The 26320-nt window shown below is 44.2% G+C and overlaps 2 protein-coding genes across 6 annotated transcripts in view; one reads left to right on the forward strand and one right to left on the reverse strand.

Moving 5' to 3' along the window:
* RIPOR3 (RIPOR family member 3) overlaps positions 1 to 19908 on the forward strand; it is a 102800-nt gene extending 82892 nt beyond the window's left edge. For all 4 annotated transcript variants that reach the window (XM_081011081.1, XM_081011082.1, XM_081011083.1 and 1 more), the window contains exons 12-22: positions 503 to 632; positions 2070 to 2684; positions 3309 to 3448; positions 4120 to 4258; positions 7898 to 8033; positions 9309 to 9470; positions 11405 to 11563; positions 14028 to 14230; positions 17049 to 17132; positions 17556 to 17646; positions 19272 to 19908. In XM_081011081.1, coding sequence (XP_080867207.1) covers positions 503 to 632; positions 2070 to 2684; positions 3309 to 3448; positions 4120 to 4258; positions 7898 to 8033; positions 9309 to 9470; positions 11405 to 11563; positions 14028 to 14230; positions 17049 to 17132; positions 17556 to 17646; positions 19272 to 19372 — 1960 coding nt within the window. In that variant the 3' untranslated portion in view covers positions 19373 to 19908. The remainder of the gene's footprint in view (positions 1 to 502; positions 633 to 2069; positions 2685 to 3308; positions 3449 to 4119; positions 4259 to 7897; positions 8034 to 9308; positions 9471 to 11404; positions 11564 to 14027; positions 14231 to 17048; positions 17133 to 17555; positions 17647 to 19271) is intronic.
* Positions 19909 to 20879: 971 nt separating this feature from the next.
* The window catches only part of PTPN1 (protein tyrosine phosphatase non-receptor type 1), an 89600-nt gene continuing 84159 nt past the window's right edge, over positions 20880 to 26320 (reverse strand). For both annotated transcript variants that reach the window (XM_081011341.1, XM_081011340.1), the window contains exon 9: positions 20880 to 24930. In XM_081011341.1, the coding sequence (XP_080867467.1) occupies positions 24741 to 24930 (190 nt within the window). In that variant the 3' untranslated portion in view covers positions 20880 to 24740. The remainder of the gene's footprint in view (positions 24931 to 26320) is intronic.

The following is a 26320-nucleotide window of genomic DNA, read 5'->3' on the forward strand; positions in this document are numbered from 1 at the left end:
TGATTGCCCATGATGCTAGCAATGTCATGGGCACAGTCTAATAGGTGCTCTCGACACTCGCAAAACCATATTCTGTACTGTACTCCCAAATGCAGCAGATATCTTAGCTGGGTGAAAAAATTGTATCGCTCCCGCCACTGAACATGACATTGGTGTTTTTCTTCTAGCTGAGGAAACGAGATATTCCTGCAACGGAACTATCTTCTGCAACAGCACTTAACAATCAGTCTGTTTAAGGAAGTTTTTAATGTTTGAAGTTCTATTCTGTTTTTAATGTTCTGTTGAAAGCCGCCCAGAGTGGCTGGGGAAACCCAGTCAGATGGATGGGGTAGAAATAATAAAATTGTTGTTGTTGTTGTTGTTATCAAGCATTTTTCCATACAGTGGAGGTGTGCAAACATACCATGGGGGAGAGGAATGACACTTATTCAGTGGTTATGGCGCATGAAACCTTTGAGTTCCGAGTTCATCCTCTCTCTTTCTCTCTCTCTCCCTCCCGTAGCCCTTTTGACACTGAAAGCCTTGTCTTGTCTCCTGGATCTGCCTCCAAGTTTTCTGTGGGGAGCAGGAAAAACTCCATATACAGCTGGACCCCACCAAACACCCCCAGCTTCCGAGAGAAATATTACCTTGTAAGTATGAGCGAGATGCAAAGAGCTTCTGCGCTCAAGCCCTTACCCTCCCAGCCACTTTTGCAGTGTGTCGTGACGCCTGCAGGAAATTGTCCCACTTGCTGAAATGTATCGGGCAAAGGAAAACAAAAGTATGCTCAGTTAACAGCCTCTGATAAATGAGTGTCAGCTCCACAATATACTAGTCTTTTCTGGCTCTCCTCAGACAGGAGCCATGCCATTTAGAACTGTTGCTAATTAATGAAATGAAGATGTAAAGCACCAAGGGCCTTCAAGGAGCTGAAAAAGCTTCTGGTGAGGCAGAAAGACTGAAAAACAATGGGTTAGGGGTGGAATTCCATGTACATTTACATGGGGGTTACGTTCCGAGGCACCACACCTTTAAGTGAAATGGTGTATATTGGGAACATCATTGCAAAAGCCTGCAAACACCCTCTAAACCTCTGGAAACCCTTTGAAAAACAAAAACCCTGAGGGGGGGGGGGAAGAAAAAAATTCACCAAACTCCACCACAACCACTCCCTTCTTGCTCAAATTCCAATTCTCCACAGGCCTTAATTGTCTGTACAAAGGCTTATGGGATTGCTGGGCGCTGGTTTTGCACCATTTTTGCCATTTTCATGCTCTTTTAGGGTCGTTTCTGCCCTTTTCTGTGCCACCTCCAGGTTTGCTGCAATGCATACAAGTGCAATTATGTATGTCTTGAACATGCATAAATGGGACGTTGCCTGTAGCGCTAAGTGGGGCATGTGCACAGGGAATGAGGGCCACTTGAGCAATGAGATGTTCCCCACCCCGTCCTCTGCCCATGCTCCCCAATTCTCCAGTGTGGTGTAGTGGTTAAGAGCGGTAGACTCGTAATCTGGTGAGCCGGGTTCGCTTCCCCGCTCCTCCACATGCAGCTATTGGGTGACCTTGGGCCAGTCACACTTCTCTGAAGTCTCTCAGCCCCACTCACCTCACAGAGTGTTTGTTGTGGGGGAGGAAGGGAAAGGAGAATGTTAGCCGCTTTGAGACTCCTTCTGGTAGTGATAAAGAGGGATATCAAATCTAAACTCGTCTTCTTCTCCAGAGCAGATTTAGGGAACGTGGGGGAAAGAGGAGAGGGTTGGGGAAGTCCCATTGTACAAGAGAACCTCATTCCACATGCACAACAATTTAGTTGAATCCCTCCCTGGATGAGTAATTTTGCAATTGAGGGACACTGTGGGGGGAGAGCTTAGCCTCTAGAGAGGAGAACTGAACTTAACACTGGAAAAATGAGAAACTGAGAGAAAATGAAGTTGACAGATTTGCGCAGTGTAGCCATTGTTCAGAGATGATGATAGTTGAGATTCATCAATGTCTGGAAGATCGCAGGTTCCTTTTAGGAGCTGCGCTTACTATGTGCTGTAGAAAGGCACTAATTGCGTAATTCCACCTCTCTCTCTGCCTCAGTCTGTTTTGCAGCAAGGGAAAAAACAAGCAGATATCAGAGACGAGGCCCGAGATCCCTGCATCCTGAGCTACTTGGCCGACTGCGATTTTGACATGAGTCTGAGGAGCACCAGCCACAGCCTTACGGAGACGACAGAAGGCAGCTCATTCAGCTCAGAGGACCCGAAAGGGGCAGAAAGCAGGAATGTGACGCCACCTTCGAATCAGAGGGCGCTGCCCATGCCACTGACTATCCTACAAGATGCTTGTGTGGCAGAAGAGCAGCAGGACCTTCTGCTGTGCCAAACTCCCAGCCGCAGGACTCTAGACATCCTACAAGAGACCACCCATGCTGACCCCGCTCTCGCCACACCAACACACCCACTGGATCAGGAGAAAGTGGGGAGCAAGTCCACTGTCTGGGACAGGAGTAACCATTTAGTACAGCAAAGGAAGGTCCTCTCTGCTGGTCGAAGAGGATTGAGAGCCAATTCTGATGTCAGAGCTGGTAGAAGGACTAAGTTGATTGAGAAGACGCTTCAGGAAGTGTTCCTTTTGTTGAAATCCCAGCATCCGAGCCCTATCCAACTGGAGGAATTGGAATACCAGCTTTTCTGCATCCGGGGCAAATTAAAGGTAAAGAATTGTTGTCAATTTTTAGCTCTCGGTTTGGCTCTTATCCTTTCCACTCCTAGATTCCCAAAGATGGCAAGAACGTTTGCGCAGACATATGGATTATGCCCGAGCCATGCACAAGGGTGAAAATGTTCCTAGAGAAATGCACCCTAAAGCAGGTCTGGGGAATCTGGCTTTCTAGATATTATTGAGAGCCAGTGTGGTGTAGTGGTTAAGAGCGATAGACTCGTAATCTGGGGAACCGGGTTCATGTCTCCGCTCCTCCACATGCAGCTGCTGGGTGACCTTGGGCTAGTCACACTTCTCTGAAGTCTCTCAGCCCCACTCACCTCGCAGAGTGTTTGTTGTGGGGGAGGAAGGGAAAGGAGAATGTTAGCCGCTTTGAGACTCCTTAGGGTAGTGATAAAGCGGGATATCAAATCCAAACTCTTCTCTTCTTATTGGACTATAACTCCCATCATCCCTGACCATTGGCCATGGTGGGTTGGGGCTAATGGGAGTTTGGGAAATCAGGGTGGTGGTGCTGGAATATTCACTGGTGATATCTGTGCTACTGATAGCCCATGGGGATGAAAAGGGTTTCTACTGAAAAGGAAATGCAACTCATTTTGCATTTTCCAACAGCCGAAAAAGTACCAACTGAAACACTCCTCTGTGGAGAGCTTGATGGTTGAGACAGTGCTGGAAAGCTTTGACTTCCTCAATGCTGATGGCAGTGCGGATGAACTGTCATCTCTTGGGAGTGTAAGGACCCGTAGTACCAGGTAAGGCCTTCTATATAAATTTGCAACCTTCTTTCCCTATCTGCAGAAATGCTGTATATACACAGCCCTGCCTCTGAGAGGTTAGAAGACTGTGAGAAAGAAGAGTGATGGCCCAACAGGGCTAGATTAAATAATTATGCTGCCTATAGTATTGAGTTGAGGGAGCCTTCATGCTCTACCAACCGCTCATCTACCAACTGTGCTACTCTGATAGCTTCCCAGAAGCTTCTGGTTGACCACTCTTGTCAATCAAAGCCTTTTTGGTAGTGGCACCTGTCCTGTGGAACGCCCTCCCATCAGATGTCAAAGAGATAAACAGCTATCTGACATTTGAAGACATGTTTAGGGAAGTTTTTAATCTGTGACATTTTAATGTATTTTTAATCTTTTGTTGGAAGCCGTTCAGAGTGGCTGGGTACAAATATATTATTATTATTATTATCATCATCATCATCATCATCATCATCCACTAGGGTTCTTCTGATGTCCTGTTCTTATGCTCCTTTCACTGAATTCCTTTGTATCACTGGAATCTGATCCCGGATCATAACCCAGAGGAAGCCTTGACCATATTTCCTCAGTAAGATAGGGCTTGGTTCACGACCCATCCCCCTGCCGCCATGCTTTATTTTCATTCTATTAATTATTTGCTTCCTTATCCTTGTCCTTAGCACCAGCAGCTACAACAAAGCCACACTTCCATCCCTGGGCTATGATACCAAAAGAGAAAAGAAGGAGTTAACCACAGGCAGTGATGACCTAGATACACTTCTGAAAGTTCATCTGCATTTTTGCAGAGCTCTTCTGCAGGTGGGGAATTGTGTTTGATTGCTTTCTCTCTCTCTCTCTCTCTCTCTCTCTTTTAAAAAGGGGGGAATTGGAGTCTTATTACTATGATTAATCTTACGGAACGGGAGACTCAGGACAGTCGGTCTTTGGAGAGAAGATTGTATTGTTTTAATGAGCACAATCAGCAGACATTTGAACCGTTTGTCATGAGTTGGGATTGGCGGGAGAAACTCAAGTTAGTTCTCATTCAAAGGCGAACCTACCTGAATTGCACTTTCTGAAGCAATATGCAAACCCAAACACAGCCATCCTTTGAAATTCTCACTTTTCCAAATTTTGCCTTTTAGGTCTCCAAGGCATGTGTTCAGGAATGCATATACTAAGGCAACGTGTGTATGAAAATGTACATATTGGGGAAGATAACAAATACAAACGGGAAAATCCACTTTGCAAAAATGCGTATTGTTGCATACGAATTAGGAGAAATTCTCACTTAAAAAAATGCTGATGAATCTTCGTGAGAACTTTAAGAAAAAATCACAATCTGATGTGGAAATGTAGAGAACTGAACTTAAGGCTGGGAAAAAGAGACTGGGAGAAACCAAAATTGAGAGATTGTTGCATCCCTGTGACTCATGTGTAAGAAGAAGCTCTGCTAGGTTAGATCAAAGATCCATCTAGGCCTGCATCCTCTTTCCCAAAAAGATACTTCTTGGGAAGTCCACTAACAAGACAGGGAAGTAATGGCCGTCTTGTGCATGCCTTGGAAGTCTGACTTTTTTGTGTAATTGGAACTCTGACTTTCCCTTTTCTCATCTGATGACAACAGGGCCGGACAACCCTAGGTATTTTTCAGGTTGGCTTGCAGCCCTATCCCTGCATCTTTTGAACATATGAAGCAGCCTTTATGCTAGTTCGGACCACTGGTCCATCTAGCCCAGTACTGTCCATTCCAGGGGTAGCCAGCATGATGGACCACAACTGCCACCATTACTGACTACTGACCATGCTGGTTGGGGTGATGAAAGTTGGAGTCCAACAACTTCTAAAGAGCATCGCCACACCGAAAGGGGTACCTCTGGCCCAGTCTCATTGGCAGCAGCTCTTCAGGATTTCAGGCAAGGGGTCTTTGTTGACATGCAGAGGGCCGGGAGGCCAGCTGGCTAGCTCCAGCTGGGCCGTCTCCTTCCTGGCGTCCTGCTGTGAAGACCCATCACCTCTGCTCCAATGTAAATCAGCGACCCGGGCTTCAAAGCCTGGGCACACTATCAGCAGATCAAACTGCGCACACAGAATAGGCGTGAGGCTTGTGGAAGCATACTACAACTACAGATTTATTAATCATAAATCAGGACAAAGAAACATGTCATCTCTCTCGTCTTCTCAGAGAGAAACGGGAAAAGCAAAAGCAACACACAATGGAAGTTCCCAGCAAGCTGTGCTGGAATGTAAACAGACATGTGACACGCAACAGTTCCATGCGTCTGCTTCTTAAGGTGGAATAGAAATCTCAGCAGTCTTTCCCAGCTGCTGCTGCCTGATCCTGCTAAGCGGCGATTCAGGTGGTTGTACATGGGACCTTCAGAGCTTCTTTCTCTGAGCTATGACCTTCTCCTTGCTTCTGAGAGTGCCACACTGATTCACATACAGTGGTACCTCGGGTTAAGTACTTAATTCATTCCGGAGGTCCATTCTTACCCTGAAACTGTTCTTAACCTGAAGCACCACTTTAGCTATTGGGGCCTCCTGCTGCTGCCGCATCACTGGAGCATGATTTCTGTTCTCATCCTGAAGCAAAGTTCCTAACCTGAGGTACTATTTCTGGGTTAGTGGTGTCTGTAACCTGAAGCATATGTAACCTGAAGTGTATGTAACCCGAGGTACCACTGTAATGGATATCCAAATATTTAAAGAAAGGTTTGCCTGGCTGTTTTCTCATGCCAGGGCAGCTTTCCCACAGGAAGGTGGTCCAGCTCTTATTTGGCGCTCTGGTAAAAACAAAACAGACACCCACCCTTTTTAAAATCTGCTTTCCTAATACATGCTCGTCAGACTATTTGCAACAGATAGTTATGTTTCCAGGGCCTGAGCAGAAATTCTCAGGAAGCCTTTGAAGGCACTTCCAGATGTTGACTTCCCTGGGGACATGACTACCCAGTGCAGAGCTGAACAAGGAAGCACTGTGATGATTGTGAGGTCCCAGGTAACTCTGGCACACAGGCTGACTTCCAAAAAGTCTCTGCTCCTGGCTATATCTCTCAGCAAGTAGGCCCCTTCCAGCTCCATTGATTGCTGGCTGTGCTGTATCTGAGAACAGGGCAGCCAGCTGCTCCTTCTTTCATGCTGATCATCTTTATACAGTAGTAGCAGTCAGGAGTGGGAAGAGCACAATTCACAAAGGAGAGAGAGAGAGAACGATTTTTGGAAGAACCCTGAAGCCTTAGACTCCCAAAGGTTCTGTTAATGCTTACTCATGAACAGATCTTCTGGCTAGGAACCATTCTCAGTCAGCAGATGTTCAATGTTCCATACAATGTCTGTTGAGATACTACAAGGAAATGCCTTCTGGTGAGAACTCATTATTTTCAGCTGTAAATGTGGAGGCAGAGCATCCCAGACAGGGGTAGGGCCAGTGTTACAGTCTTGCTCCCCATCCTCATTCAGTTATGAATCACATGGGTATGGGGGTGGGAAGTTAGAATAAGGCTCCAATAGCAAACCTATTTATTCATTTGTGTCAACTTAATATTGAGCTAATCTCAGCTCACTAGTGAGTGCGCTTATATAGTTTGCTTTTTCCAAGGTATTTGTTGCCAGTGTTGGGGTTTCTGTGTCAGTTTCTGCTGTGCATAGGCCCTTTTACAGGAATTTTCACACGAGGACGTATCTTGTTTGCACTGGCCTTTACGACCAGCTTTGGATTGCAACTGAGAATGGAGTGATCTGTCAGTTCCAGTTCCCTCAGTTTCTCATTTTCCCAGTCTTAAGATTCAGTTCTCTCCATTTGTATGGCAGTTTGCAAATTGTTTTCTTCTAATAATCACATTTTTATATGCAGCTTTGAGTTATATACACATTTCTGCAAGCAGTTTTCCCAAATTTAATGCATCCTTGTGTGTTATTTTCACCTATGTGTTCAATTTTTATATCTACACTTTCACCTAATTTTTGGAAACATTGGTTGGATGCAGAATTGCATTGCAGTAGTCGGATAAGTGCAAATTTAGAAGGATAGCTGTGTTTGTTTAGATTCTCATATTGTTTTGGAAAAATGCAGATTTGTTAGATTCACCTGTAAATGTGAAATGAACTGAAAAGCCTTAATTGCAGCCTAAGAGCTGCAGTATTGCAAGAGTCCTCTTTGCGCATTTCTCTGTGGTCCATAATATTGGCAGCTGCTTATCGGCATGCACTACAACAACACAGTAATTTCAAAAGGAAGGAAGTGGCTTTATTCATATCCATGCTCAGCGGAGTGCAATTAACTCACAGCTGTTGCATTTGACAATGTGTGTCCCAGCCGCAGAGGTGGGAGGCAGGTGTTCTCCCTGATGGCCCTGGGAAAGTTTTGGATCATGTGCAGATGAACTTGGCTGTTTCGTTGCTTAGTATACAACCCTGAGCAGTAGCCTCTTTACTCCTCCCTTCTTTTGCTTCCAGAAACTTGTCCTGCCAAACCTAGCTCCAATTGTCCAGCAGAGCCTTTTGGAAGAGGTGTCACAACAGAAACACGTTCTGGAGATAATCTCTGCTCTGGCTGCTCCTGTGCCGCGGAACCTGACTTCTGTGGAAGAGAGTAAGTTATGAGATGTCCAAAACTTTAACGTGTGGAACAGACACTCCCAAGAATCCTCTGTTTTTCACCCCCCCCGTTTAGCAGGGGGTGGGGATGGAGGACCTGTTATGACCAAGGGCTGCATTCGCTTGTGGCTAACGTTCAAGGAGCCAGTGGGATCAAAGCAAAAGTGGGTGGAATAACCCCACACAGTTTCTCACACACATCCCAATTCACATACATATAGCACACACCCATTCTCACTCCCCCCCCCTTCGCTCAACCTCCCTGTCGGACTACAGTTCCCATCATTCCAGGCCATTGGCCATGTTGTCAGGGCTGATGGGAGTTGGAGTCCAGCAACACCTGGAGAGCCACAGGTTCTTGAATGCCTTCCTTAACCAAGTGCCACTCCTTCCAATAGATCTTCCACTTCTAATGGCCTCCCAGCTCTCACTTGCGTGCAAAACAAAAAAGTCCACATTGGACATATCACTCTCCCGCCCCGCATACCTTTGCACGTCATATGTGACTCAAACTCTCAAGACGGCAGATATTGATCTGGGAGCTTGGGATCAAGCTTTTATTGAGATTAGTAAAATGCTGGTGGAGTGATTTGGTGACGTATGCATCCGTCTACGTATCCCTATCTGTGCATATTTTCCTTTTGGCGTGTATACTGATTAGCACAGGCTCAATTTAGGCTTATTATTTTATACACATATACATATCTTTAACTTTTATATGTTATTATTATTTTATATTCTAATTGATTCTTGAATGTTACTATTTTGATGTAGGCTGCCTATTTTAAAGTTATGTTTTATTATCACATTTTTCTATTGCATTAGATTGTTATAAGATGTACATTTTTTGTTTCTTTGGCTTGTAAACTGCCTTGAGTATTTTAAGATAGAAAGGCGGTATACAAATTAAAAATGATGATGATGATACATATACATATACATATACATAAACACACACCGCCCTATACCTGTAGGTCTCAGGGCATTTCACTGGATAAAATCAAAATAAAAAAAAAATCACAAAATACATATCCAAAATAAACAACAACAACCCAATAGCAGCCCCCCCCCCCCCCGATTTTAAAAGGGCATTGGAACATTTTTGCCTGGTGCCAAAAGGTGTATAATGACGGTAAACCTCCCTGGGGACAGCATCCCACAGATGGAGGAGCCACTGCAGAAAAGGCATACTATCTGGCATTTCACTTTTAACTTGCAAATGGGTTTCAGGCCCCTTGCTGCCATTCATATTATTATTATTATTTTGCAGTCATTCAAAAAGCTAAAAAGCAGAAGCGCTGCCTGAAGATTTGGAGTGAGTGCACTGAGCGGGGGAGCATTTTATTCTGTCCGGTGGAGAGATTTTGGAACCCTTTGAAATACATACTGATGTTCAAAACGAAAGAGAACTATCAAGGACACATAGAAAAAGGTAATACCTGTCTACCCCGGGTGCATGAGATGCACGATTGTATTTGTGCCTTTGCTTCTGATTGCCCAGTGTTGATCACTTTAAAAACTTGGCAGCAGTTTTGGATTTCAGTTAATCCAAAGCGGTGCAATGATTAAAATATCCACTGACTGATTAAAAGGAAAATGTATTCATTTATAAAAATGTAATCTGTGTAATAATAATTCTTCAGCATTTATAACTTGCCCCATGGCTGTTCAAAGCCCTTGATGTATATTAGCTCAGCAATTCTTACAATAATCCTGTTCAGTATTACTGTCTCCAGGATTCCTCAATATTACACCTTCACTACAGATAGTGGAACTCTGGCTGTTGGGTGAGTCACCTATAAAAAGCTACCTGGCAGAGGGGACATTTGAACCCAGGACTTTCTGATCCATGGCCCTAGTAGTCACTTAGCTGGTAATGCTGCATGATGTAGCTTAGACCCGTCCTGTAAGCAAAGGCTGGCTAACCTGTGGCCCTCCAGATGTCATTGGACTCCAACTCCCATCAGCCTGTGTCAGCAAGGACAATGTCCAGGGATGATGGGGATTGTAGCCTAGCAACACACTGGGGCAAGACAGGTTCCCCTATTCCTGCTGTAGCCAAGGGAGCATTACAGCAGAGGTGGGGAATCTGCAGCCCTTCAGATTTTACTGGACTCCAATTCCCATCAGTCCTAGCCAGCATGACCAATGGTCGGAGCTCACTAGAATGGTTGCAGCCCAACACCACCTGAATGGCCTCAGGTGATCCAGCCCTGAATTAGAGCCGCCACCTCCTCTGGCATCCCAAAAATTCATTTGACTGAAGTGGGTTGAAGAAGGGCAGCGATGGTTGCAGGCTCTCCTTCTGCAATTTCATGCCATAGTTTTTCTTCTTCTTGCAGTTGTGTATGTGAATTCACGATTGCATAGAGAAAAAAGCACCTCGATGCTGATTCCAAGTTTGAAAATTACCTCACTGACCCAATCCATATGTTTTCCACTCAAATATTTCAAACTAAGAGGGCTGGTATTTTTCATCTTTTAATTCTTTTTGCTTAATTCTTTTTGCATACAAGTGACCGAGCTCGGGATTTCTGCCTGAGGCTGAAATCTGGCACCTTCTGACTTATGCATAAAGATGTTTCCCCCCCTATGCTCAGGTGGTGAATACAGTGGTACCTCTGGTTGCATACAGGATCCGTTCGCAACGTGAAAGGCCCGCAACCTGAAGCGCCGTATCTGCGCAGGTGTGCGGCGTGATTTGGAGCTTGTGCACATGCGCAAAGCACGATTTAGCGCTACTGCGCATGCACTAGCGGCGAAACCTGGAAGTAACCCTTTCTGGTACTTCCTGGTCGCCGTGGGATGCAACCTGAAAAAACGTAACATGAAGCAACGTAACATGAGGTATAACTGTAGTTGTGCCCTGTGGGTACTAAGCAACACCACCATCTGCTGCTGCTGCATGGCTTCCATGAATTACACTGGGACTCCTGTCCTGTGTACAGTTATTCTCGCAGCCATGCTAAGACTGTGCCCTCTAAGTAAAATGGTCTTCTCTTCATTATTTTGCCTCCTACCTTTGTGCATTGTGTGATGCCGTGATTACAAGTGGAGAAAGGAATATTGGGCCCAGCATTTACTATATTCACAATTTCAACTTTCTTAAAAAACAACAACACGGCATTATTGTTTAGTTCTGAATGCAGTGAGGATGGGCTTGAAAGTGTTTAGGCAATAGTGGTTACACACAAAATATTGATCTAGATGCACCTTTGTTTTGATCCAGCAAGGCTCTTCTTATCTTCCAATGTATAGGAGGAAATTCAAATATCCAAGCCCTGGCCATCTCTAGATAGAACTGCTTGCCTCATGTTTATTTTGTTTAAAGCATCCCACACCTCATTTCTATGTGCCCCCTTTCAGTTTTGCAGGTGTTCCTGGAGCAGATAGTTGGAGGCAGCCTGCTCTTTCCCTCGACGGATCTCCCAGCTGAATCAGTGACATTATTCCAGTTTTACAGCTACCTGGAGAAGCACCATGTGAACAATTTGGAAAAACACCTGGCCAGATTTGCTAAAGAAGGTAAATGAATGGCTGGTGAGGGAGACCCTATTTGAGATTTGGTCGGGTGTCTGCCAGGTTACGAGTTACTATATAGGGTGAATCTCCAAGGCCCACCACTGGCTGTTGCATGTTGAAATGATAGCTACTTGAGAGACTGTCCTGTCCCTTGAGCTGTACCCAGCAGGTCACTGTGTTCTGTAGGAGAGTTTCCCTTTCAAGTCCCAAGGCTAGCAGAAGCTGCTCCAGGGCAACTCGGAACAGGGCTTTTGGTGTGGTGGCCCCTGTTCAGCAGGGTTCATAGGATAAGTGCTGGCTATTTGCACTTCCTGGAAACAACTGAAGATTGTTCTAGGTGCCACCATTTTGATTTCTCATAACAGTCCCTTCCCCAACCTGGTGTCCTCTGGATATTTTGGACTACAACTCCCATCATTTCTGACCATTGTTTGGAACTGATAGGAGTTGTAGTCCAAAACCTCTGGAGGGTGCTCAGCTGAGGACAGCTGACCTAGAGCAGGGGTCAGCAATCTTTTTCAGCAGGAGGCCGGTCCACTGTCCCTGCGACCTTGTGGGGGGCCAGACTATATTTTTTGGGGGGGAAATGGACGAATTCCTATTCCCCACAAATAACCCAGAGATGCATTTTAAATAAAAGCACACATTTTACTCATGTAAAAACACCAGGCAGGCCCCACAAATAACCCAGAGATGCATTTTAAATAAAAGGACACATTCTACTCATGTAAAAACACACTGATTCCCGGACCATCTGCGGGCTGGATTTAGAAGGCGATTGGGCCAGATCCGGCCCCTGGGCCTTAGTTTGCCTACCTAGAGCAGCCTTTCTCAACCTGTGGGTCCCCAGATGTTGTTGAACTACAACTCCCATCACCCCTAGCTAGAAAGGTCAGAGCTCAGGGATGATGGGAGTTGTAGTCCAACAACATTTGGGGACCTACAGGTTGAGAACCGCTGACCTAGAGCAACACAGTGATATGAGTGCTGCTGTTGCTGTCTGCCACTGGTAGGCAATTCTTTCAGGGCCCACCAGGGGGCACTTTACCAAGCGCTCATTCAAATTGGTAGCCTTGCAGGTAACTCTTAGTGGCACACGGGTGGCGCTGTGGTGTAAACCACTGAGCCTCTTGGGCTTGCCAATTGGAAGGTCAGCGGTTCGAATCCATGCAAGGGGTGAGCTCCTGTTGCTCTGTCCCAGCTCCTGCCAACCTAGCAGTGTGAGTAGGCACTGCTGCGGCAGGAAGGTAAACGGCGTTTCCATGCACTCTGGCACTTGCCACAGTCCTCCATGCACTAGAAGCGGTTTAGTCATGCTGACCTGGAAAGCTGTCTGTGGACAAACACCGGCTCCCTTGGTCTGAAAAGCGAGATGAGTGCCTCAACCCCCTAGTCTCCTTTGGCTGGACATAACCATCCAGGGGTCCTTGACCTTTACCTAGGAATGGAAGGAAACAAGTGAACACAAATATGAGGCAAAAACGTGATTATGGGGCAGGGAGACATGACAGAGGTTTATTCAATTATGCCTAGGGTGGTCTAAGTAGATAGAGAGAGAGAGGATTTTCTCCTCCTCTTTTAACATACTGGTCCTCAGTGTCACCCAAACATCTTCACCGTCATTGCATTGTGTGTTACATAATATCCACAATTAATTGCCACCAGGTGTGGCCCTGGTGCTCACCTAGGTGACTTAAGAGGGTGATTAAACAAATTTACGGAAGGTGAGTCATATGATCAAAGAAGAGTAGAAGTGGAAGGGACCCCGAGGGTCATCTAGTCCAAACCCCTGCAATGCAGGAATTTTTAGCCCAACGTTGGGCACAAACCCTGAGATTAAGAGCCTCACATTCTTCCAACTGAGCTGTTGGGTTGATCAGAAAGATAATTCTCTACCTGTGACCTAGCCAAAGTTGCTAGCGCATTGGGCGGACCAGTGTCTGATTTAACAACCTTAAACGTTAATTTGTACCGGCAGTTGTATACCTTTAAACAAAAAAAGGCATTGGGGTTGTGTCCAATGAAGTTGTCCTTTTAGCACAATGTTAATCAAGCCTGGGTCCCCAGCTGTTGTCGGACTACAACTCCTATCACCCTTGCTAGCAGGACCAGTGGTCAGGGATGGTGGGAGTTGTCCAAAAACAGCTGAAGACCCAAATTTGAGAAACATTGTTTTAGTACAAAGACTTCCGCCTATGCGATGGGACTTCCTCTCCCTGCATACCTCCCAAATTTGTTGAGGTGGTGTTCCTTCAACTCTTTGGAGAAGATTTTGGGGTGTGGGCAAGGGAGCCCATGGGGAGAGGAAGTCCCGTTGGTGCAGAAACGTCATTGTTTCAGACTGCACTGCATGCAAACTGTTGTAGAATAAGTTACCTTGACATTATACCGTGGAGGGAAGAGAGAATAAATCGGAAATAGCTTTTCAGAGCCATAATCCACTTATGGTTGGGTTCCTCCTCCGCAGTGATGCTGACTGAGGACCTGCAGCGTCCTGGGAGAATGAAGAAAATAAAGAAACTGAAAGGGAAGCGACTCAGCCGACTGCAACCCCTTCCACAGACCTTACAGCTCCTTGCTGTTCTACAGCTTGATGAAAACCATCGTGTGGGCAAGGCAGCCATGTCGTGTCTCTCTCGGGCGGCAGCTGATAGGAATTTCAGGGAAAAGGTAACTGGCTTTCCACTTTGCTTGGCATTCCCTCGTTTGCTGCATCCAGATAATATATGCCTATATGTTTGGGAAGGGGCCATAGCTGAGTGGTAGGGGCAATGGTTTGCATGCATAAGAAGAGTCCTGCAGGACCAGGCCAAAGGCCCATCTAGTCTACCATCGAGAGCCAGTGTGGTGTAGTGGTTGAGAGCGGTAGTCTTGTAATCTGGGGAACCGGGTTCGCGTCCCCGCTCCTCCACATGCAGCTGCTGGGTGACCTTGGGCCAGTCACACTTCTTTGAAGTCTCTCAGCCCCACTCACCTCACAGAGTGTTTGTTGTGGGGGAGGAAGGGAAAGGAGAATGTTAGCCGCTTTGAGACTCCTTAAAGGGAGTGAAAGGCGGGATATCAAATCCAAACTCTTCTTCTTCTTCTACCATCGTAGTCAACCAGGACTTTTGGCTGTTCCATGGCCTTCAGATGTTGTTTTGAGGCAGTGAAATACCAAAAAGTTGTGCAGGGCTGAAACGCACCAGGGCCAAAACTAGGCTTTCTGTCACCTGGGGCAAAGACCTAGTTTGTCACACACACCCCACTTGTTTGTGTACATGCGCGCGCACGCACACACACACACACACTTGTTCATAAAGGGCATAAAAAGTAGTTTGAAAGAGGCTGGAGAAGAGAGAGTCTCTCCAAATAGTAAAATTGTCTGTGTATGTACCTGACTTTCATTCAGCCTTAAGTACATCTCCTCATACAGTAACAGATCCTTTGAGGAATTCTATGAAGTACAGTATTATGACTGTATGATATAATAATAATAATAATAATAATAATAATAATAATAATAATAATGGAAACTGTGATAATGATCAGGAAACAAACCAGCGAGTAAGTCCTATTGAACTCAGTGGGACTTATTTCTGAGTAGAAATGTTTAATATTGCAGTATAAGACTGCAGAATCTTTACACAGTTACCTGGGAGTAAGTCCCATTGAATTCAGTGGGACTTTCTTATGAGTAGTGAAGGCTTCCAGTTTAAGGCTTGAAAGAATAAATAAAAGAATAAATACTCCACAGGTTTCCTTAAAAGATCGCTGGCTGCTGAACCATTGCAATTAAAGAATTTAAAGTGGATTGGCTACATTTTCCTCCCAAATTACAGGAAGGGACAAAAACAAAGGTGCTTCGCATGTCAGCATCACATTTCTTTCATTGCAGGTATTTTATTTTCAGTATAAAGAGGATTCGGTTTTTGTAGCTGATTGTATGCAGCAGTGCCCTCTTTATGTATTCACATGGTGTAAACATAGTTACAGGTAGGTAGCTGTGTTGGTCTGCTGTAGTAAAAACAAAATAAAAAAAATTCCTTCCAGTAGCAACTTAGAGACTAAGTTTGTTATAGGTATGAGCTTTTGTGTGCATGCACACTTCTTCAGATACAGTGTGCATGTACACGAAAGCTCATACCTATAATAAACTTAGTTGGTCTCTAAGGTGCTACTGGAAGGATTTTTTTATGGTGTAAACATGAATGTTGTCCTTTAGATCCAAACCCACACACACACACACACACACACAGAGAGAGAGAGAGAGAGAGAGAGAGAGAGAGAGAGAGAGAGAACACATAAGCAAGCAATACTCCAAAGTATCAACTTGACATTTAAATTGTTTAATCATGATAAAAGCTTCTGCTTCCAAAAAGGGCAGGAGGTGGTGTTCTTATCTCTTTGCCACTTTTAATTGATCTCTGAGACTTTGAGGGAAGAAGAAGAAAGCAACAAAACTTCCCCTTTTCAATTTTGCTTGGAGAGCAACCTTCTCCAGGATTTCTCTTTTGCACACAATTCCCAAAACAAAATAAAAAAAATTCCTTCCAGTAGTACCTTAAGAGACCAACTAAGTTTGTTACTGGTACGAGCTTTCGTTTGCATGCACACTTCCAGGAAAGCTCATACCAATAACAAACTTAAGTTGGTCTCTAAGGTGCTACTGGAAGGAATTTTTTTATTTTGTTCCGCATATGGCAGACCAACACGGCTATCTCCTGTAACTAAGCTCCCAAAACAGACAGGGGGAAAGGGGAAGGAGGATTGTTTCCCAGGTTTTCCTGCTTCCCTTTGCAAATTAGCATCCTTTTGGTGCTCAGCAGCTCAAGACAAGAAGGACCTAGTCCTAGCTAGAGGCTTCACCCAGGGCTGAGACCCTGGCGAGCACCCCCACCCCATTAACTACGGCCCTGCTCCTCATCACTGTAATTGCTGCTTGCTAGCTAGCCTGTTAAAGGACGCGGGTGGCGCTGTGGGTTAAACCACAGAGCCTAGGACTTGCTGATCAGAAGGTCAGCGGTTCGAATCCCCACAACGGGGTGAGCTCCCGCTGCTCGGTCCCTGCTCCTGCCAACCTAGCAGTTTGAAAGCATGTCAAAGTGCAAGTAAATAAATAGGTACTGCTCCGGCGGGAAGGTAAACAGTGTTTCTGTGTGCTGCTCTGGTTCACCAGAAGCGGCTTAGTCATGCTGGCCACATGACCCAGAAGCTGTACGCCGGCTCCCTTGGCCAATAAAGCGAGATGAGCGCCGCAACCCCAGAGTCGGTCACGACTGGACCTAATGGTCAGGGGTCCCTTTACTTTTCCCTTAGCTAGCCTGTTCTCCTCTCCCTATTCTTTCCTGGTATCTCCCAGAAATATCCGTTCACAGGAAGAGAAGCAGTGGAAACGGTGGGGAAAACAGCAGAGTTAGGAGGCTCCAATATCTTATGTTAGGGCACTTTGGAGCAGAGGAGGAGGGAATGTTATCCATGCCATTGAATGCTCCATTGTCTTTTGCAGGCTCTGCTTTTTTACACAGATGCCTTAAGTAACGATGATGCGAAATTGCAGCAAGCCGCATGTCTGGCCCTCAAAAACCTCAGAGTGAGTATTTTTAAATTATTGCTTAGTGGGGTCGTGTGTATGTGCAGAGTCACAGGCAGCCAGGAGAGGGCGCAAGAGTCACCAAAAAACATGATCATTGTACAGTATTGGAAACTGGAACACAGAGAGGGCATAAGAAAACACATACACGAAAATGAGTGTTGTTAAAGGGTGAACCTAGTTGAAAAACCACCTTGAGATGTATGGATAAAGGGTGGTACACAAATTTAATTAATAATAATAATAATAATAATATAATACAGAGAGCTACAGATTATTTATGATGGTGATTTATTAAATCTCCAATTTATTAGAGTGCCACAGGCTATCCATCCGTCTGAGTCAGTGCATTGATGTAAAGAGTTAGGAAGCATTCTGAAATAATTTAACAGCTGCTCCTGCACTGCTTCTTTTATATAACAGGGTGTGGAAAGCATAGAGCAAATTGCCAGACTGTGTCTATCAGAATCAGAGGAAGTGCGGAACGCCGCCAGAGAAACGACTCTTTCATTTGGTAAGTGCTTATAACGATTCCCTGCAGATGGATTTCGAATGAGCGAATAGTGAGCTGAAAAGCAGAAGCAACAGCTAGTTGGCCTTGGCTTAGAGAAGCATCGCCGCTTGCTCTGATGGTCTCTGTAGTGGTCTCTGTTTTGGTTGCCCCTGCAGCGGATCTTCTTTTGCCCTCAATTCCCAGCACTGTTCTTGTGACAGATTTCTGGAAAAAGAGCATGGCACAGCACAAATGACTCCTGCAAGGGAAGGACACGCCAACAGAAACCCTTCCACCCCATTCCTACAAAACTCTGTCTCTTGTTCCTGCAGCACCAACCGCCTCTGCCCTTTTATCTTCATGAGAATTGACTTTGGCCTGCACCCTGAAGTCTTGTTAAATCATTTCAGCTCCCTGTCCACCCTTATTCAGCTTTGTAAATTGCTCTACGTATTATATACTGCTTAAAAACCTACGCTTGGTTCTGATGCATCAGACCAATGGTCCATCTGTTCCAGCATCCTGTTGCCACAGCGGCCAACGTGATGCCCGGGAAGCCCCAAGCAGGACCTGAGTAGAAAAGCACTCTTCCCACTTGGGGTTCCCAGCAACTACTTCTCATACTGCCTCCAACAGTGGAGGTAGAAGACAGAACGTATCCATAGTGGCTTGTTGCCATGGCTAGATCCTGTGATAGTCATCAACTTCACGGGTTTTAGAAGAAGCCTTGGACCTATTCATGGAGGAATGAATAGGTCAAAGTCTTCTTCTAAAGCCCGTGAAGTTGATGACTATCACAGGATCCTGTAGGAACAGACTCCATGGTTTAACTATAAGAACATAAGGTGAGTCTGGTGGATCAGGCCCATCTGGTCTAGCATTCAGTTCTCACTGGCCAACCAGATGCCCATGGGAATCTCCAAAGCAGGACTTGGAACACCCTTGTGACCTTGAGAGACCTATAGCGAAGGTGGAACAATACAGCCACTGTGGCTAATAGATATGCGCTGGTGTGACTATGTGCTATGTAAAGTAATATTTCCTTTTGTCTGCCCTGAATCTTCTAACATTGGATATCAGCTATGTTGGGTGGGCCAGGTTCTAACATTATGGGGGAGGGAGAAACAGAGAAACTTTTCTCTCCATTCTCGTACTATTTTTTCTAAACTGAAAAGCCCCCAAGGTTTCATCAATGGAGTTTTGTTCCAGCTACTTGAGTCATTTGGGGACAGATCCATACCATACACTTAAAGCAAACAACTTCCCTCCCCCAAATCACGAGAACTTTAGTTCCCCCCTACAATTCTCAGCACCCTTAGCAAACTAGAGTTCCCAGGATGCTCTGGGGGAAGTCATCAGCTTGAAATGTGCAGTGCATGTTCCCTTAATGTAAGCCATTACTCTGCTCTTGAGTTCACCCTTTGCCATACCTGTTCCAGGTTAACAATATCCTTTTTTTTAACTTTTGGATATTACCAGGGGAGCCATTAGGCAGGCCCTAAACCTCTTCTTCATAATAAATTATTTCCATGTGGTTGTGAAAAAATTGGTCGCAAAATTGTAAAAGAGGGAAGAGTCGTGCGCAAGGAAAACTTTGCTTATCCCACAACGGCAGTCAACCTCCTGATTTGTCCCTTTCTTCACAGGTGACAAAGGAAGGCTGGCTTTTGAAAAGATGGACAAGATCTGTTGTGAGCTGAGGGATACCATGTACCAAGAAGCTGAAATAGAAATCACAGTATTTTAAGCAGTGCCTTTGAGGGAGAGGCCAGATAATCTTGCACCACCTGCAATTTGGCTACAAGAGTGTGGGAGAAAAGCACACAAATGTTAAATCTGTCTCGGCTGGATTTAAAAACACATTATCTTGAGAATGAGCAGAGTTTCCGCACGGTGCAAAATCTCTTTGGGTGACTCTGATCTTATAACCAGAAAGGTACGGTGTAAACCATTAAATATCAGCACCCCCCTGTCTTCAGTATCACAGGAAACATTCACCCTGAACTAAGAAGGCATCCGAAAATCTTGCACTGAAGCTCTCCATTTGGAGGAGAGGAGACAGAAGCAGCTTCTTTTTTGACTGTGAGATGTTTTCTTAGGAATAACCAAGGAGAGAAAAAGAAAACCACAAGGATGGGCCACACTGGGAATGCAGTGAGTGGCATTAATGAAGATTTTGCAGCCCTCTACAACTTCAATCCAACCTGCTCCCCTTTTTTAGGCCATAGGAAAATAACTTGCATATTTATTTGCTTAATATTGTGGACAAGGACTTCCACACAATCTCTAAAGTAATTAGCGACAGTAAATTAACCTGAAATCTTCTTTCAAAGGGCACCTTGTTCTGGCAGCGGATGTATTGGGGTCTTAAGATAAGACTGAAAAACATGGGGTTTGTGACCCTAGAGCATTGCAGAGTTGGAAGAGGTTAACAGCTAAAGAATCCTCACCTCTTGCTGGTCACTTCCCACCATTAAGCCCCTGAGCCATTCTTCTAATATACATACACACACCAGAATCTAGCGCCAGGAAAAACTGAGAAGCCAGCTGTTCCCATGAGTGCTTAATTCTGGGTTTATAATCTTAACCGAGAAGCTGTTTTTAAGTGGACTGTCGCTGCAATACTAAGCACATTTACATTGATCTTTTACTGAACTTGGTGAGATGCACATTTGAGTAAACAGGTGCAGATGCTGATGAACACCACCTACCATCTTTTTTTACCACTGAATGCAGTTGGGGGGGGGGCAGTGGTCCTTTGCCAATTGCTGAGAACAGAAACGCTTTCATCCCTGAGTATGTGTGTTTATATGCAGCTGCCCATCACTGGATCCTGGCCCCTTGCTTTTAATGTACATATTTTATACAGAACTTTGTGCTTTTTTATTATTAAAAACTTTTCAGTATTTATTGCTGGGGCTAGTTTACATATTGTTCTTTTTTTAAAGTTTAATAAAATGTTTGAAAAGTCAATTGCATTCTTCTTCCAGTTATAATTTAAAACACAATGCAAAACACAGCACTAGAAGAGAGATGCTTTGGAGGAACGAAGGTATTCAGCAGTTTGACAGGAAAAAATATCAGGAAGGTGCTGCTCCTGGTTCTCTTGCTAATGCACAGTTGCAGTGAACCAAGTTAGGCGAAGCTGATGTTGTCGGTAGGAAAGCGCACAAAGGAGATGGCTTCAGCAGCAATATGAAGTTTAGAAGTTCAGGACTAGAAAGAGGAAGTGGAAGACACTCCAAGAGACATGCTTCTTTACAAAAGAATTTTATTGTTGCAGCTAAAATGAGAACTGAAAATCTTTATGGGAAATTGAAAAACTGTACAGTTTTTTACTGAAACTGTGAGGTCATTGCAGCGCCTTACACAAAAGACAATATACCTGAAAACGTATTATACCAAAACATTTAGCTTGTTCGTTGTTGTTGTTTTTTTAAAGATTTTATTTTATTTTTCTTAAAAAAAACTTTTCTATGGCAATCTGTAAAAAAGAAAGACCTGATGAGTATATATTTGCTTAAGGCATATAGCAGAGCAGCTCACTAACTTTCTAACAAGTTTAAACATGGATATTTTTTTCCCCGGCCCCCACTTCCCACCCCACCCCTGCCCCCATCCCAAGAATAGGTTAACCAATACATCCACTTTGAAATGCTACTTGTATTTACACACCCAAACTACTACATACATAGACAGGACACCAAAACAAAATGCTTACAAGTTCAGCATTATAAGCCTTATACACACCTCACCGGGCTTTTGACTAGGGCAATTCCACTGCATGTTTTCACTACAGTACGAGTCCTTCTCGAGTTCAAATAGGATAAAAAGGCAAATCACTAATACTGGCAAACCCAGGAGAGACGTGGTAGCCAGTCCACCCTCCCCGTATCTCTGGCTAGCAAGGGAGATCTTTAGTTTCTTCCTCGCTGAAGGGGACAGACGTAACAGTACAATCAAGTCACTGTGGATTTTAAGGAGAGACATTCTGAATTCAACCATTCCCCCCACAAAAAAAACCCCCCAACAACAAGCCCAAGGAATAATATTACCATTCATTTATCACCTGCTGCTAAGTTCAAGAGCTTTGATTTTCATATCCTCTATATAACAACAAAGCGCAGATTTCAAATCTCACTTTGGTTCTGATGGCCTATGCAAAAGAGAGAGAGAGAGAGAGAAAGAGAGAGAAAGAAAAGCTGCTCCTTTGGGGTTTCAGACAGCAGCTCCGTGGATCTGGGCACCTGTTTCCTGCAGGGAACGTGTGTGTGTGTGTGTGTGTGTGTGTGTGTGTGTGTGTGTAGAGAGAGAGAGAGAGAGAGGGGTGTGTGTGAATATGGCTTTGTACACCCTCTGGAATGTTTGTACAATATTTACTCAGCTTAAGAGAGTGGCATACAACCGGGTTGCACAGCAGACGTATAAAACTGAATAGAAAGTCATGCCAAGTTATTAGGCAAGATACAGGTAACCTGATGTTTGTTGGTTGTTGGTTTGTTGTATTTTTTAAAAAGAGCACACCTACCAATCTATTGGCTGAACGAAGACATTTCAGCAACACTCTTGGAACCACGGCCATTTAAACAATCAGATCATGCAAATACAATCTGGGTACATCGGTAAGCAGAAATATATATATATATTTTAAACTCTTTTTCAACTTTCAAGCACATGGATTTTGACCAGGACTCTCTCTTTTTGGGGGGGAGGGGACTTTATACATGCATCTGAATAAAAATGTGCTAACTAATGTTGCTTCTCAACAAGAGCCTACTGAATGAGAGGGAGAGAGAGATGGGGACAAAGCAATCACATACTGTATAGTAAAAATACACAGATGAGCATTATATAGTTATACCATTTTCTATACTCATAATCAGTATTTTTCACGCTTGCACTATTACTGTACTACTGAAGATTGACTGCTTGAGTATTCCTCCTTTCAAATTCTGGTCTAAACAGCAATCTCACGGGTAACTTTGTCTGTCTGTCTGCCTGCGTGTGTGTCTTAACTTTCCCATTACTACCTGAAGATTATTATTGTACTTTTGAAAAGCCCTTGATGCAAAACTTGACTTCATTTATTTTTGATCCAACCACTCCTTCCTTCCCCAAGATCCAGTGGTTCAAGGGAAAAAAACCCAAAGAGCTAAAGTTTGTGAGCGTGGTGGCAAACCAAAATAAATATGGAGTGAGAAGTCTACTCTGTTGTTGTTGTTTTTTAAGGTAGATGGTACTTAAGTGCTATATAATTAGAATTTTGCAGAATTTTTAAAGCATTGATCAGTCACACTTGTAGGTCAATTGTCATGGTTTTACTTTGAAACAGGCTACAACTCTAATGAATGCATTTGTCTTGCTCTCTGCAGCACCGACAAAGGATTCTTCTGCGTGATTATTATTTCAGTCGAATGCAGTAAGAAGAGTTGACAAAGTCCTAGCTTACTACCCCCCATCATATCATCCAGCAAAGAGACAAAATACATGATTGGTCTAAACTTTTACCCTCCTTTTAGCAGCTATGGTCAGTTAAGCTATACCAAAAACAAAAAACTCAAATCTTCATCTTCAGATGGAGCAGAACAGAACCTGGATCTGTTTCGAGTTAGGCTGGACACTCTTTTCTGCAGAGGCAGGCAGGTGGCTTAAGCCTGGCTACTGAACAGCATGATCTTAAGCCAAATAAAAGCCAAACTTGAAATCTTTGTTCAAGGGCAGGGGGGGGGGGGGGAGGCAATAAAACTAAAAGCCACCAGCAGTGACTTCTTGCATTTTGCAAAATGACTTGTTGATTTGGAGAGCCAGTTCATTTGCTCAGCTTTTCTCCAAAAGGGAAGTCCCCCTCCTGCCCACCCCCTGTCCAGCAATAGCTACTTGGGATTCCTTGAGACACATTTCTGCAGCATAAAGGAGCTCTAAGAATTATTTTAAACTCTTCTTGTTCCATTTTGTACAGAAAGCGTATTCTTTTCACATGGCAGGTCTAGAGTGAAGTTGCATTTTACATTCCAAATTATGATACCGATGCTTAAGAACACTGGTCCTTTCCAAAACAATTTTGCAAATGCTAGTGGATATATTTTGGTTGTATTTTCCTTCCCCTCTCCCTAAAGGACAGGGAGAAAGACAGAAAGAGAAAGTGTGTGTGAGAGAGAGTTATGGAAGGGTGCTAAGCAATGGGGATAATAAGGAGTGCGACAGAAGACTTGCATTTGGTGTTGCTGGTGAGTGGGAGATTTTGTCTTAAAGGAAGAAGGAAAGAGTAGCGTTTGACCTGCTGGGATGCCCTGAGCAACAGCAGATGCCCATTACAACTGCGCTGAAAGCAAGAATCTATTTAAGATAAAAATCTATCCATGATACCTGCACTGCCAGAAAACCCCACACTTCAGGGTGAAATTCAATTTGCAGAGGCATGTATTTATTATGTAATCTCCATTCATTTACTGGGGCTCCTGAGCAGCAGCCAATTTAAGCAACAGAACTTACAAAAAAGTGGTTCTTTAGAGAGTCCTCAGTCTTGAAAAGGCATGCAGTAAAGAGCTCTCCCCTCTCAAATAAAAATAAAAATAAAAAGTTGTACATTCTTCAGGGGTGTGTGCATGTGTGGGTGATTTAAGGAACCCAATAGTGGTGATTTAAGGAACCCAATCATGTATTTGGTTACAAACACTTGGAGAATACAAGCAATTTTTCACTTGCTTCCCCCCCTGAAAAACAACAACCAAAAGAACGAAAACTGGCTTTAAAAGACTTCTAAAAAACAATGTGTTGTAAACTCTTATTATTCCATTTTTAAAAATAAGGAAAAAATAATGAAAGGAAAAAAAAACCCCACAAGACTTATTTGGCATATTCTCTGCTTACTCCTGAATATCTTAAGGCCCTGAGATTAGAATATTATGTTCTTGGGACCATAGGGCTAATATTAAACCCTAGTGCATCAATTTTCTCTTTAAGCCCTAACCAAAGTTCCAGCATCTCAAACTTAAGATATACTTCCACTGGGGCAAAGGCTTGGATGCCCCCCCGCTTTAGCTTTCTTTTATTGTAACAAAGTTAAAACGCCGGCGAAGCTACTGGCGTTCTCGATACCATCGCTGGCATGTCTATCAATGGAAACATACCCTGTAGCAGAGGTATGCTCCTGCGGTCAGAACAGTGAACATGCAAATGTTGACCAGAAATGGTTTCCAAGTTGACATCATGTTCTCATCGTCGTCTTCTTCCGACTTGACCATCTCTTCACTTTGTGGTGAGGCATCGACAGTTCTCTTCCTAAGCTCAGTGTCTTGACTAGTGCTGAGGAACAAGAGAGAGCGTATACATTCAACATTTGTTTTTATTAGATTTTTTCAAAGGTCTTAACAAACTGACTTCACATCTATTTTTCTTTCTGACTTCCTGCCCTGATGTTTTCCATCCTTATCCTTAATTGCTGCGTTCTACTTGTTCCTAGGTCCGTATAGTTAAAGCTATGGTTTTCCCAGTAGTGATGTATGGAAGTGAGAGTTGGACCATAAAGAAGGCTGATCGCCAACTTCCGGGGTGGCTCCATCGGTAATGGCGGATTCCCTCTGATCTGGAGGGACTGGCTCCACGGAAAACGGGTCTGTTCCGCTACGGCGAAGCGGGGACCCTTTAAAAAATCACAGGCGGATGAAGCCTGTGACCATGGGACTCGGCGGGCACCTTTCGCGCCCCCCCAACTCGTAAAGGAACCCAGCTACGGGCTCCGGAGCGAAGAGGGGCAAGTGGCGCGGTGCTGAGAGTCAACTGCTTCTTCCGTGGAGCGAAGCCGCACAGCCGTTGCCGGAGAGCGCTGCCTTTTTCCTGGGACAATTTGGCTACAAGAACAATCACCCATGGGTAGGTTAAATTTGGTCAATTGGACTTTAAACAACGACTTGTGAGTAGAATGGAAAATTGGACTAAGAAATTCTTAATTTGGCACTGAAACGGGAAGGTCTAAACAGGAAGTCAGCCTTCCGTTTCTTGTAGACAGATTAAAGCAAAGACATGGCAAACTAGAGTTCAGAAAATCGTTTGTAAAGGATTAACTTTCACCATCTAAAATTGTTGAACCCCCTTCGGAAGCAGGAGAAGAGGGGGGGCTTTTTTCGGACTGTTTAAACCTGCAGAAGAGAGTGTGAAGAAAAGTAATTTTCCACTGTCTTGAACCTGGGAGCGGGGTGTCAGGATTGACGTTTTTGGGAAGTTCATTGACTATAGACAAACGTCTTTGACAGACAGTTAAAAGAAGAGAAACATAGTGATTCCATTGTTCTCCTTCGCATTTTAAAGGAACAAATATTGACAAAATATCTGAAAAAGGAAACTTTGTTGTTAGATCTGCTTTTTAAAAAAAAGAAGAAGAAAAGAGACGGATACAAATAGAAGTTCTTCCCCTAGAGGGAGCCTGTGAAACTGTTACTAAATTTGATCCGGGGAGCTTTGCAGCTGCAATAGATTAAGATCGTGGGAACAGACTTCTGACCTTGCATAACAATGTATTCAGAAGCTCTGGTGCGTGCTTTCTGCAAAACAAGTGCCTTATTGGAACAGTTACATGAGAAGACGGACTTGATGACTGTTGCGATCAGAAATTTTGGACAGGTAGTGGGTATCTATATAGAATCCACCCAGGAACCAACTCAGGAGTGTGCTCTGACAGATCAGATGAGGGAGGAGG

Source organism: Podarcis pityusensis, assembly GCF_964106645.2.
Source record: "Podarcis pityusensis genome assembly, chromosome: 6".
Taxonomy (NCBI): domain Eukaryota; kingdom Metazoa; phylum Chordata; class Lepidosauria; order Squamata; family Lacertidae; genus Podarcis; species Podarcis pityusensis.